The 13,567-nt window shown below is 40.4% G+C and overlaps 1 protein-coding gene across 3 annotated transcripts in view; it reads left to right on the forward strand.

Annotated features, from left to right (window-relative positions):
• Positions 1 to 7,005: 7,005 nt before the first annotated feature.
• PEX5L (peroxisomal biogenesis factor 5 like) overlaps positions 7,006 to 13,567 on the forward strand; it is a 266,941-nt gene continuing 260,379 nt past the window's right edge. For 2 of the 3 annotated variants that reach the window (XM_049881854.1, XM_049881874.1), the window contains exon 1: positions 7,227 to 7,344. In XM_049881854.1, coding sequence (XP_049737811.1) covers positions 7,324 to 7,344 — 21 coding nt within the window. In that variant the 5' untranslated portion in view covers positions 7,227 to 7,323. Of the gene's footprint in view, positions 7,345 to 13,567 lie in introns of all 3 variants that reach the window. The other variant, XM_049881882.1, reaches the window with a different exon arrangement.

Here is a 13,567-nt window from a genome sequence, read left to right on the forward strand (position 1 = left end):
CGAGCCCATTGCCTTCAAGTCAATTCCGACTCACAGCAACCCTATAAGACAGACTAGAGCTGTCCCGTAGAGTTCCCAAGGAGTGCCTAGTGGACTTGAACTGCCAACCTTTTGGTTAACAGCTGTAGCTCTTAACCACTAGGCCACCAGGATTTCCATAATCACAATAGTCATAATTTATTCAGCATCTACTATGTGCAAGATATACTCAATGCTTTAGAAAATTTTTCTACAATCCTTACAACAAACCTTACTGGTAAGTGTTATCTCCATTTTGCAGATGAGGAGACTAAGCCTCAATAAGATTTGATGATTTACAAAAATCCACATGTCTAGAATGTGGCAGAGCTGGGATCCAGTGATATTTTGCATATCTTAAATTGGTAATAATGACTGTGGTATTATTAGTTTCAGTTTACCACCCTTGGCTCATTAGAAATGTAACAGGAAAAAGGAAAACAGGATTTCTGCCATCTGCCTAGGAGAGAATCCATACACACATCAACCAACCATCCAACCAATACTAGGACTGCCACCGCAAATATTATGGATTGAATTATGTCTCCCAAAAAGATATTGTGAAGTCCTAACCCTGTTTGGAAATAGGGTCTTTGAAGATGTTATCAGTTAGGTTAACAGGAGATCATTCTGAGGTAGGGTGGGTCCTAACTCAATATGAATGGTATCCTTACAAAAGAGAAGGCAGAGTCAGATGCACAGAGAAAAGAGTACCACGTGAGGACTGAGACAGAGATTGCTGCATCTGCAGGTCAAGGAATGCCTGGGACTACCGGATGCTGGGAGAGGCAAGAAAGGATCTTTTCCTAGAGTTTTTGAAGAGAGCATAGCTTTTGAGTTGGAATCAACTCGTCAGCAAAGGGTTTGTTTGTTTGTTTTCTATCCTACTGTTTAACGTGAACTCTGTTGAAAATCACATCACCTCCCTTTGCGAGTAGCAGAACCAGGATCAAGTTAATTGACATAAGTAGACGTTTGATTCTATAACATCCATACTGTGTCTTTCTGCATATCTTTAATAGCTGGCTTTTCCTAAGTGTAACTATTCATCCATTGCATTTTCTTCCTTAGGGCAATAATTTATAGAAGAAAGATTCAGATATCAGCATCTCGTGCCATGAACTGAATGTTTTTATCATTTGTGTACCATTATCAATAGAATTCCTTGTTTCACATCAGGAATAGGGCACTTGACTTTTTTGTTCTCACATTCTTTGTGTGAAAAAGTGGGAAGTCAGATCACATGAACTGTAAGCTTTTATTCCACTCTTAATATTTTATGATTCTACATAAAATCAACAAGTTTTATTAATATTTATTTAAATAAATTATATATGAAATGTGTCTTAAGAATAAGTTATTTTAGAATTATTTTCAAACTTTTCCTACTATTCCAAATACTTTCAAAATAATTTATGTTCTTCAATTCTTACTGAGAATTTTCCATATAAAAGGTGTTGTAAGGTTCTTAACCAAAAAGGAATAAAGCAAAGTTCTTGTCTTCATCTGCCTACATCTAGTAGGGGGTAAAAAAGCAGAGAAATAGCTAAATAAAGGGAAAAAAATTATGAATTCCTCAAGAAAACTGTACATCACAAAAGAGTTTCCAGCAAGGGGAGATGTTCCACTGGAAGATCAAGAAAGGCTTCATGAAGCAAATAGAATTTGCGACCAAACTTAAGATATGAATAGACTTCATTAGAGAGGGGTAGGGAGAGGGTACGTTTTAATGGAAGGAAGAGTATGAGTATGACTAGTAATATCTTTGGGAAAAAGTATAAAAATAGTTACTTTGAGTATTAAGATGTACACAAAACTAGAAAAAAGAGGTTTTTATGTCTGTGACCTTTCAGAAGCAGATCTCCAGGCCTTTCTTCTGAGGCACCCCTGGGTGGGTTAGAACCACCAACCTTCTGGTTGGTAGCCTAATGCTTAACCATTTGCACCACTGGGGATTCCCAGGTTAGCTTCAGGTGTGGTTTATTTAATGTCTCCAATTATGTCCCCAGGAGTCTGCCCAGGCTCTTTCTGTCCAGGTTGGTTTCCTTTCCTTGTTTGGAGAGCAAGATGTTGGCAGCTTCAAGCTAACATCATTAGAATACCAAATCCAAAGGAAGAATGAGTCTGTTCCCCAATAGTCCTGGAGCTGAGTCCTTTTGCCCTGGGTAGCTGACCTGAGTCACAGGACAATACTCAACTGTGACCAATAGAGATGGAATGTACTGGTGGGCTCAGCCTGGGTCATATGTGCCACCCCAAAGCCTGGTAGTAAAAATGTTTCCCACCATGCAGGTGGGCTAGAGTGGGGGAAAGATAGATCTTCAAAGCAAAGAGGTGGTTCTTTTTGCCAGTAGAAGAAGATACGGCTTCTAAGAAGCAAGCTACACCCCATGACTAGGTGAAAGGTCAAAGTGTATGTTAGTATACAATAAAACTAGTTGCTATCCAGTCTGTTTCAACTCATGGCCACCCTGTGTGTGTCAGAGTAGAACTGTGCTCCATAGGGTTTTCAGTGGCTGATTTATCAGAAGTAGATTGCCAGGGTGGGGCAGAACCACCAACGTTTAGGTTGGAAGCTGAACGGTTTAACCGTTTGCACCATCCTGGGACTCCTGGTAGACAACAGGATCCATAAAGGTTTTTGAACTAGGCAGTAATATGATTAATTCTGGCTTTTGTGACATTAATCTGGCTGCAGTGTATATCACAATCTGGAGTGGGTGGTGGATGAAGGTGATAAAGCCAGGTTGAGATAGTTAAGAGTTTGTGCTAGGATGGTGGGGTAGGAGTACCAAGTAGGAGGCAAAGGCAAGAAAACTGTGTTTACAAATGCATTCTCACCAGGACTAAGGAATTCCAGAAAGTACACTTATATTAGATGCAATATTAGATTATTGAAAGAACGCTGTCATAAAGAGTAAACAAATGTAAATTATTTTCATATAATTTTTTAAATTGGTCTAATAGGAACCCCACCTCTGCAGCATTAAGCTTGTTTGTTTGGAAGAACATTGCTGCATCTCCAAGTCGCCAGAGTCCATGTACTTGTCTTCACTTGTAATTCCCTGTAACAGCCTGGGGTCAGCTGTGTGGGCTTCCCAGATTCTTTCCAGAATTTCTTATGCCCTGAACATCAGCTAATCCCATTCAATGTGTCAAAGAGACAAAAAGGGCAAGTGGGCAAACCTTAACAAAATGTCTCTCCCCCGATTGGGCAATAAAAGCCAATTAGTCATTTTAATTTGGGTGTGCTGTTTTGTTTTTTTTTTTTACATTTGTTCTCTCCCACATCATCTTTAAGTAGCAGGATTTGAACTGTGCGAATTATAAAAGAGTGGTTGAATCACCAAAAGGCTATTATCCCTGATTTTTTTAAGCCCACAAGAACACTGGCATTATCGTTATTACTCAGCTTTTTAAAAGATTTAATAAATCCTGAGTTTTCAATATCCATTTAATATATAATAGGATTCACCTACTAATAAATAAAATTTAATTTGGTCAGTACAATATAGATTCTACCGGTACCTCTTGAACCTTTAATTTTATTACAGTGATTACCATTTCAGTGATATTAACACATTTCTTTCTGCGAGAAAGCTGAGCGTGCTGTGATTTTATATGTCAAGTCCACTTGGCGCCTCAAAATACAGGGAGATTTTCTTAGAAGTGGAGACCGATGTGCACTGAGTTTTCACTTGGTACTGGCAGTGCTCGTGTGCTGTCATTGCAAATGGCAATAGCTAGCTTTGCCACGTTTGCACGAATGAATAAACCTTCTAGGCCACAGTTATCCAGTCGATTCTGACTCATGGCGACCCCATCTGTGCAGAGTAGAACTGCTCCACAGGATTTTCAAAGTTGTGACCAGCAGATACACAAGCCTGTCTTCCAAGGAAGCCTCTGGGTGGGTTGGAACCACCAACCTTTTGGCTCACTGTCGAGTGCTTAACCATATGCCCCATCCAGGGGCTCCCTGAGGCCACAATGCTGCTCAAATTTTATGGTACTTTTTACAAAGTACCTGGGATCATGTTAAAATGCGGACCATGATTCAGCAGTTCCAGGGTGGGGTCCTGGACTCTGCATTTCTAACAAGCTCTCAGGATATGCCGATGTGCCTTTTTCACAGACCATACTTTGAGTGACAAGGGTCTTTGAATTTATTACAAATTGAGAAATATCATCTGAACCACGGATATGGTATTAAATCATGCCCATTCTAGGATCAAAAACAACAACAGCATAAAATAAATGAGATATGAATGATCTTTATTTTCCTCAGGAACAATGCCTGCCTTAATATGAATTTTTCTGGGATTAGCTGCACATTCACGGCTCAGCCACTTACATGTTAGACTGCTGCTGTAGTGGCATCACTGCCAGTGAGGTATATACCTGTGTGCAGGTGTGGTTAAAAAATCTTCATTATTAACTGTTTCTTCTCCAGTGTATATACAGACCTTCTTTTGCTCTTTGTGATAGATGTATTCGTTGGAGTTTGGCATAATTTGGAAATTAATCTTCAAAGTTGTTTTTGCGTCATTCTAATTATTAGTATGAAAACTAGAAGATCCTATGAAAGGTGAAATAAACCATTTAGATATTTGGCAGATATTCTATTTTTATTCAGATATTTCTGGTGTCAGAGAAGCAGACGTATAGCTGTTACCAATTGCCTTTGTTCCAGAGAACCACACCTTTTCCAGGCTGCAACTTCCCAGGTGAGTTTGTTTGCCTTCTGCCATCCTGATTCCCTGGGGAAACGGATTATTACAGGAGGAGATGCTTCCCGCCATCACTGCTGCCCTAAGGTAAAGCAAATTATGCGCATTTTGTCCTTTCAACATCTCTTCAAACAATTTAATTTGTAAAAAGGATTTATACCAATATAATTACATTATGATTCAGTTTTTTGTTATGTGTATCATAAAATTCTTAAGGTTCACCAGAATCCAGCAGACATCTGCTTTATCCTATCAGTTTGCCCCTGGCTCATCTACTTGAAAGTGAAACCTTTGTTTTTACACCAAAACACCAAACTTCTTTAACTAAAATGATACATTTGGGTGAATACTTTTGGTCCAGCCATATGAGATGTAAATTGTTGGATGGTTTTATTAATCGATAGTATCTCTTGAGATACTGGTATTTGAATTGATAATCAGATAAGTGAGAGAAGGCATATCATTGCTGATGTGAGATGGATCCTGGCTGAAAGCAGAAAATACCAGAAAGATATTTACCTGTGTTTTATTCACTATGCAAAGGCATTTGACTCTGTGGATCATAACAAATTATGGATAACACTGCAAAAAATGGAAAGTCCACATCACTTAATTGTGCTCACTCAGAACCTGTATGTAGACAAAGAGGCAGTTGTTCAACAGAACAAGAGGATACTGTGTTTTTTTAAATCAGGAAAGGTGTGTATCACAGTTGAGTCCTTTCACCATACTTATTCAATCTGTATGCTGAGCAAATAACCTGAGAAGCTGGACTATATGAAGACGAATGGGGCATCAGGATTGGAGGAAGACTCATTAAAAACCTCCATTATGCAGGTAACACAACCTTCCTTGCTGCAAGTGAAAAGGACTTGAAGCACTTACTAATGAAGAACAAAGACTACAGCCTTCGGTATGGATTACACATCAACATAAAGAAAATAAAAACCCTCACAAGTGGACCAATAAGCAACGTCATAATAAACGGATAAAAAATTGAAGTTGTCAAGGATTTTATTTTACTTGGGTCGACACTCAACACCCATGGAGGCAACAGTCAAGAAATCAAATGACTTATTGCATTGGACAAATCTGCTGCAAAAGACTACATTCTTTAAAGCATTATAAAAGCAAAGATGTCACTTTGAGGATTAAGGTATGCCTGACCCAAGCCGTGATATTTTCAATCACCTCATATGCATGTGAAAGCTGGACAATGAATAAGGGAAACCAAAGAAGAATTGATGCTTTTGAATTATGGTGTTGACAAAGAATATTGAACATATGCCATGGACTGCCAGGAGAACTAACAAATCTGTCTTGGAAAAAGTACAGCCAGAATCCCCCTTAGAAGCAAAAATGGTGAGACTTCTTCTCTGTCTCTTGTACTTTGCACACGTTATCAGGAGGGACCACCATGCTTGGTAAAGTAGAGGGTCTGCAAAAAAGAGGAAGACCCTCAACCAGATGGACTGACACAGTGGCTGCAACGATTGGCACAAATATAGTAACTATTTTGAGGATGGTGCAGGACCGGGCAGTGCTTCTTTCTGTTGTACACGGGGTATCAGTCGGAACCGAATCGTTGGCACCTAACAACAACGTGTACATACATAATGTTAGATAATGTTATGTGTTAAGGCAAAAAACAAAGTATGTAAGGCCTTTAGGGACAGGGGTTTACAATATTGAGTAGAATGGTCAGCAAGTGATTGGGTGGGGCGAGGGGATGTCTTTATTCAGAGGTTGAGGCAAAGATAAAGTTCAATAGCTCATTCAGAAGTAAACCCTCCGGAAACCCCCAGCTCAGCCTATTGTGTCTTTAGGCTCGGTCAGTATTGACGGCCTTCGGAGAGACAATGCATTTACCTTTCACTTTTCTTCCACGTGGCCGTGCCCTCCGCCAGAATCGCCCTGGAAGTCTACTCCGCACGTGAACGCCACTCCCCAAGCGTTTAGCCCTGGCGCGACCACCGCCCACGGGCACTTTGCCGAGCCGCCGCGCACGCGCACTCCCGGGCACGCTCTCCGGGGGAGCGGACCGCCCGGGGCCGCTCCCCAGCCACTCCCGGCCCGTCGGGGGCGCGCGCGCGTGCCCGGCCCGCGGCCTCTCGGCGAGGACGTGGCCAGGAGGGCGGCGCGCGCTCTGCTCGGCGGCTGCGGCGGCTGGTGTGGGCGCTCGCGTCAGGGCTGGGAGGAGGAGGGGGTTCGCGGCGAAGGGAGGGAGAGACATGAGGCAGCCCGGCAGGAAGCAAGAAAGAGTTCGGTGGAGAAGAAGTGAGTTCTAGAGACGCCAGGCGAACAGGACCTCCGCCTGCGGAGAGCTGGCCGGCTGGGCTCCTGCCTCCCCGCGCGCTCCTGCCTTCTCTTTCAGCACCGCGAGCGGTGAACAGCTCCCGGCACCCGCAGCGCTGCACCGGGTCCGCGGGCTGGCCGGGGCGCCTGGAGCCATCAGGGAGCTCAAGGGCACCCTCGGAGAACCCAGGGTGCACGCCGCCTCTCCCCTCTTTTGCTGTGCAAGTGAACGCGGGGAAAAGGATCCGGCGGCCTCAGGGAGCCCTGGAGAAACCGAACCAGAATGTACCAGGGACACATGCAGGTAAGACATTTCCACCGAGCTGGAACGCAATCTCGGGGGCTAGTCTAAGGGCAAAACGAGTCACCGAGTTACTGTGGCCAAGTGCTGCCTCCACACAGTTCAACAAGTGAAATGGTGCAACGTGAGCACGGCATTTCTGTCCAGCGCTGTCGGTAAAACTAGACCGGGGTCCGAGGGTGGGAGAAGGTAAGGAGAAACCTCGGAACTTCGAGTGGGAAGTTTGTGTTCCTGGCATTCCCTGAGGTTGTTTCTTTAAACAGCTTCAAGGAATCCAAGCAGAAAAAGTCCCCGAGACGACCCTGTTTCTGTTGTACTCCTATCGATGGACCTCGCACGCATGTCACCTGAAGGACAAACAATAATAGGAAAGACTGGCTTTTCCTTCACTCATCTGCGAGGGCTTCTTCACAGTTTGAGCACGTTCCCACATTTCCGTAATTGTTTTAGGTGTTGTTTTTCTAAATGGTTTATGTTGTATTTCGCCCCCTTCAGATGCTGGCACATGGTCACCTATTCCGGTAGTCACAGGAAGACTTGGGAGGATGAATTTCAGACACATGTCCCGGCAGCTCTCCTGTTTTTCAGGGGAGGTGCTGCCTTGTAGTTATTAATGTTCATCTGACCTAAGCCCTCTTCTCTCTGGTGCAGATACTCTCCTGGGTGAGATTAACCTTGCCTCTAGTTCTTATTCACGTGGTTGGTTCTTCCCTATAAGGCAGGTGTATGCTTTAGAAAAATGAAATACTAACTCAGCTTCCTAAAGTGTGATCTGAGCTCTTTTTGCTGTCTGTAAGTGCTTTAGTCATCAGGTCTGATGTTTGGGCTTCCTTCCCATTCCAAAGATGGTCTAATACAGTCATCATATGCGGTGCCTTCAGCCTGGTGTATGGTGCGTGGACACTGAGGATGTGGGTTCTGTGTTGTTTAAAGCAGCTGAAAATAGATAAATATGTTCTTGCGTTCATGACTTAGTATCACCTAGTACTTAATTTCCAGGCCTGTGGGGACATTTTTTTGGACTATAATCTACTTCTATATCCAACATTGTATTGTGTCATATTTACAAGTTTTGTAAGAATACTGAATCAGCACTATCAGAAATCCAAAAGCATTTCCATATTACTGACATTACCGTGTTTTGAAAATGATTAAAGGTGTTATATCACGTTTAATTGAATAATTAATGCCTGAAATATATTTCTAAATACATACAGTAAATATAATCTACATGTTTCTTATAAAAGCCATCCTAATTGAAGAGTTTAATAACAAAGAGGCATTCAAATAATGACCGCTGAAATAAGTAGCAAAGGGTTATTACTGTAGTTTTATGCTTCATCTGCACTGAAGAATGATACTTAATATTTTATGTATTATATACTTATTCAACGGCACTGGGTTTATATATGTATATATTTATTACCTCTAAGTGATTTTTTCACAGGGATAAAATAGGAAGGTCTTAGTAAATAAAATCAATCTTCAGAAAATTGTTCATTCACACAAAATTCATAGTTGACTACTTGGGACAAAACTTTCCACAATTTTTTTTTGAAAAATATTTTATTATGAGTAAAGAATTGAAGCAACAATCTGGTAAATTCAGGCACCCAAAAATAATTTAAACTCAATTTCCTGACTATTTTAAGGGAGGATGTTATATAAACTCGAACTGCCTGGAACAATGTCTGAGTTTATCATTTTACTCTAAGAGAACTGACAAATGTGTCTGAATAAGCATCCAACTTAATGTTTTTTGCTTGTGCACTGCTGTAATAGCCAATGTGATGGCTTTCAGCAAAACTCACAAATCTTTGCTGTCAGGCTTAACTTGAAACATTACTAAAGACTGTAATCAATATGATTGCCAAAATTTCAGAGCACAATGCTTTTTTCCTGTTTACTATTGACCAATTAATGTTAAACATAAAATTTCCAAGGTCTTAGGAGGTATGTTTAGTAGCTATTCAATGATGTCCTCTGAGTGGAACACCCCCGCCCCCCTCCAAAAAAAGCCTTTTGCAATCTGACTTATACTTGTTTGTTTACATTTTTACACTCTAGTCTCTTTCCCAAAGAATGATGTTTAAGCTGTCATGCAAATCTCCATTGTGTTGATGTATTTAGATTAGATAAAGAACATTTTCTTATCAGAGCTAGCGTCATCTTCCTGTGTGTACCTGGCTCTAATCACAGACAGGACTAAAGCCCAAATATTTTAAAATGTTTTTGATGAAAAATATGAATACATATTTGATGAATTGAACCAGGTATAGGCAGAATTATACTATTTCTGCCAACTTTGGTGTTCATTTGAAGCACTGGTTTTACTTGGCTGAAACCTTGCAACAGGAGTAAAACAGAAAATGTTTGAATCAGTTGTTATACCTTCTAATTCTTCTCTTTTCTATTCCAAAAGATTTTAGAATAAAAGTCTTTGTAAATAAGCAGCCTGGAGTGGGGAGAGGTGTTCCCGTGAGGCCTTAAAACACAGCCTAATTTGAAACTCCTGTGGTGTCTTTGTTTTTTCAACTGAATGATTTTGCAAATAAGGTCTATTAATTCTTACACCTACAGCTAATTCATCCAGGTTACCGTGGAGCCTGAATTCATCTTAGAAATCACAAACTCTTCACACATTTGATTTACTTTGCTGGTTCATCTGAAGATAAAAGTTGCCATTATCCAGTCAGAGCATAACCTAGTAGCATATGTTTCTTGGTTCCACAGTAAACGTCACAGGTGTGTGTGTGTGTGTGTGTGTGTGTGTGTGTGTGTGTGTGTAGCTTAGGGGCAGGCCCTGGAGTTGTACTGTTTTCTAACTGCTTTGCCAGTTACTTCCAAGGGGAATTTATCTCCCCAGCAACTTAAGCACAGGTTGTTTCTTTAGTGACTATTTTAGTTTTGTTTTTTTCCTTTTAACCAAGAGGGCTGGTGATGATTAAATAGACTTCGGTATTAGTTCTGACAAAACTCCCTCTTAATAGATGATCCATGGTCTTAATTCCCCAATATCTCTATGTTCTATGCTTCAGGGCTTATATGAATATGTGCGGATGAATTAACACTGCCAATTAGAGTAAATTATGTGTCTCTGAATATTTCCTTAACCAAACTCTTTTTTTTTCTCCTGGGGAGGTATAAATATAGAGCAATATAATGTCAGTTTTAAAGTAACATTTGCTTTTTCATTATTAGTGAAGCATTCACAGTAATTTTTTTTGTTATAAAAGAAAAATTAGTTCAGAAGGCAAACAAACAAACAAAAAACTACTTATAATTGTAAGTGACCTTTATTACAGACATTCAAAATAGACTTTTTGACTGATTCAAGCCAACTGAGGAATCATTCCACATCCTTTAGCTTCTCAGGACATAAAGTGAAGAACATTTAAATGGCAAAAATTATAAGATTGTTAGCAGCTCTAAAAGTAACTGTTTTGTCTTCCCCCAAGGGAAGACAAAGGGTTTTGTGTTTGTTTTTATTTATGGCTTTACTTAAGCTTTTTCTTAAAATTTTCATTAAGGCAAAAAGCTTAGATAACATAAATTATGTTAATATGCTGGACCTGGTCCCTTGGATTCATTTAAATTCGGTAGAAACAAGGCACAAAAGAAGTCGATGTGAGATAGGATCATAGAATTTTGTTTTCAACATTCACAACAGCAGCTTGTCATAATTGAGACCCTCAGCAAACCGTAAAGTAGGTAACGTTTATCATGCGAACTTCCATCTCTCTAATAGGGCCATTTTCCCCTCCTGATACTACTCTTTTCTAGCCTGTCTCCTTTCTTCATTATCCCTTTGATAAGCTGTTGACTGCTAACACGGATACAGCTCATGCCAGTACACCAGACACACAGCCCACCGTGGTTTTTGTATTTTCAGAGGAGGGTCTTTGAAGACTAGCTTGGTGGTGGGGGGTGGGGGGTGGGGGGTGGGGGCAATTAAAGGAGACTGGGGGAGTGCTGGTCTAAGGCAGGAGCTGGGTTTTTATTTTGTCAGCGTGAGCTGCTGCCTTCCTCTGTCCCCCACCCCTAAGGACACCCGCTCCTCCTCCTCAAAAGTCTGCCCGTGAATAATAAGGAGCATTAATGCAACAAATTCTCATCAGCAGTATTACTAGCTGGGACTCTGCTGAAGGAAACTCATGTAAAGTTAAGCTGATGTTCGAAATTATGCACCAAGCTCCTGCAGGATTTTGAACTCCTTCTGATATACTTACATGCAAGTCGTGTGTTCTGTAGATTTAATGTTCAGCTTCTAACATTTAAAAATTATAATAGTTTTGGTATGATATGGCAAAATATTTGATTAACCTGCAAATTTCATTCTCTAGCCATACTGGCCAAGAGTTTACATTATAAACTTACCATAAGAAACACAATATGGTCTTCTTAGATTTTGTTTATGGTTTATAAACATTCTTCTTAAAACATGTGTTTGAAAGTAAAAATTTCGGCATCTGAATGTTTTGACTATACAACATTTTTTAAAGTAAAGAATAGGGAAAGATTACACCAGCACTTGTTAGTTTTAAAATCCTGACTCTCTGGTATTATCACTGCCAACTTTGGAAACACTAAGATGTGATGCATCATGTAGTCAAAACATCTGACGGCTGCGTTGTTCTGCTTTTCATTGAGATCTCATGTTGCCAACACAGGCATAAGCTAGGGCTGTTAAAGGTTTTGTATTTTAGAATCAGCTTTTTAAAACATCTATAACATAATCAGTGTGCATTTCCTGCACCAAGTAGGAAGGTGAACCCCAGCCTAGTGCTTCCCTATTAAGTGATCCAAGTCCAATCTGAGTGTTTTGGAAAATCTAAAAATGATATGATTTCAAATATGCTGATGGAGGAAATAGGGATGCCAAGTTATGAAATATTTGTCACCTTCTTGTAATTCGTACTTTTCAGAAGAAACAATCATCTGACAGCATGTAACCCATGGGTCAGAGATCAGAGTGCTGTGAATTGGGGTTTGTATTTCTTTCAATGACCCTTATTTCACCCACCTCCACCCTCACATCACCTATTCCATCCCCTTTAATAGAAAAACCAAAGGGAAGACCTTCTTCGCCAGTCCACTGGGAAAGAGTACATATTTTTATATATTATGTTATTAAAGTATACAAAATATAAACAGGAAGATAGTTAATTCCTATTGATGAAATATCAAAACCATTGTTCAGAGCTCAAGGTACAATACAACACACTGCCAATGGTGTCTTATAATGTCATTTTTGACTGATCTTTATTGGTAACCAATGTACTACTTCTCCTACTAAAACTCCGTTACATAAATGAGCGATATCATACTCTATGTAAGATTTCATTAAATAGATCATCGTTAGGGATTATTTTTTAGACAATCATGGTTAGAAATTGCACAGATGAAAAATAATGAGCTCATTTAAATAGGAAGAGGCTGCTTGCCCACCATTCCACTGAAGAGAAACACACAGAACCCTACCAGCAGCTCTGAGATGGGGTGAACCTGAGCCAAGTGGGAGAGTTCTCATTGCAGGTGCATGCACAGCTCCCCAGAGCCCCTGCTGATGCACAGATACCTCTGGAAAACCCAGACAAACCCTGCAAGTTGGACTTAGAGAAGCAACAAATTTTTTTTTTTCCCAAATAAAAGACCATATGGTGAGCTATGAATCATGAAGATTCCAAGAAAGGTTTGGTGCTGCTGTGATGTCAGGAATCTACCCAGGGAGCCACAAAATTCCCACTCCCACACAGCCTCTTAAAAATCATGTCATTCTTTAAGCCACTGGTGTGGTAGAGGAATTCATAGCCATGTTATTTGAGCAATGGTTGAAGGAACTGGGAAAGTTTGAATTACAAGAAAAGACTTGGGGATACCTTAGGGTTTTATATAAATATGTGATGGGTTAGCATGTAGAATCAACAATCAATGTCCATGGAAGCATCAGACAAGAAATCAAATGGCATACTGCATTGGGCAGATTGGTGGCAAAAGACCTCTTTAAAGTTTTACAAGAGTAAAGATGTCACTTTTATGACTAAGATGTGTCTAACTCAAGCTGTGGTCTCTTCAAAGGAAGACAGAAGAATTAATACATTTGAACTGTGGTGTTGGCAAAGAATAATGACCATTCCATCAACTGCAAAAATAACAAAGAAATTGATTTTAGAAGAAATACAACTAGAATGTTCCTTAGAAGGGAGGATGGCAAGACTTCGACTCA

Source organism: Elephas maximus, chromosome 1, assembly GCF_024166365.1.
Source record: "Elephas maximus indicus isolate mEleMax1 chromosome 1, mEleMax1 primary haplotype, whole genome shotgun sequence".
NCBI lineage: Eukaryota > Metazoa > Chordata > Mammalia > Proboscidea > Elephantidae > Elephas > Elephas maximus.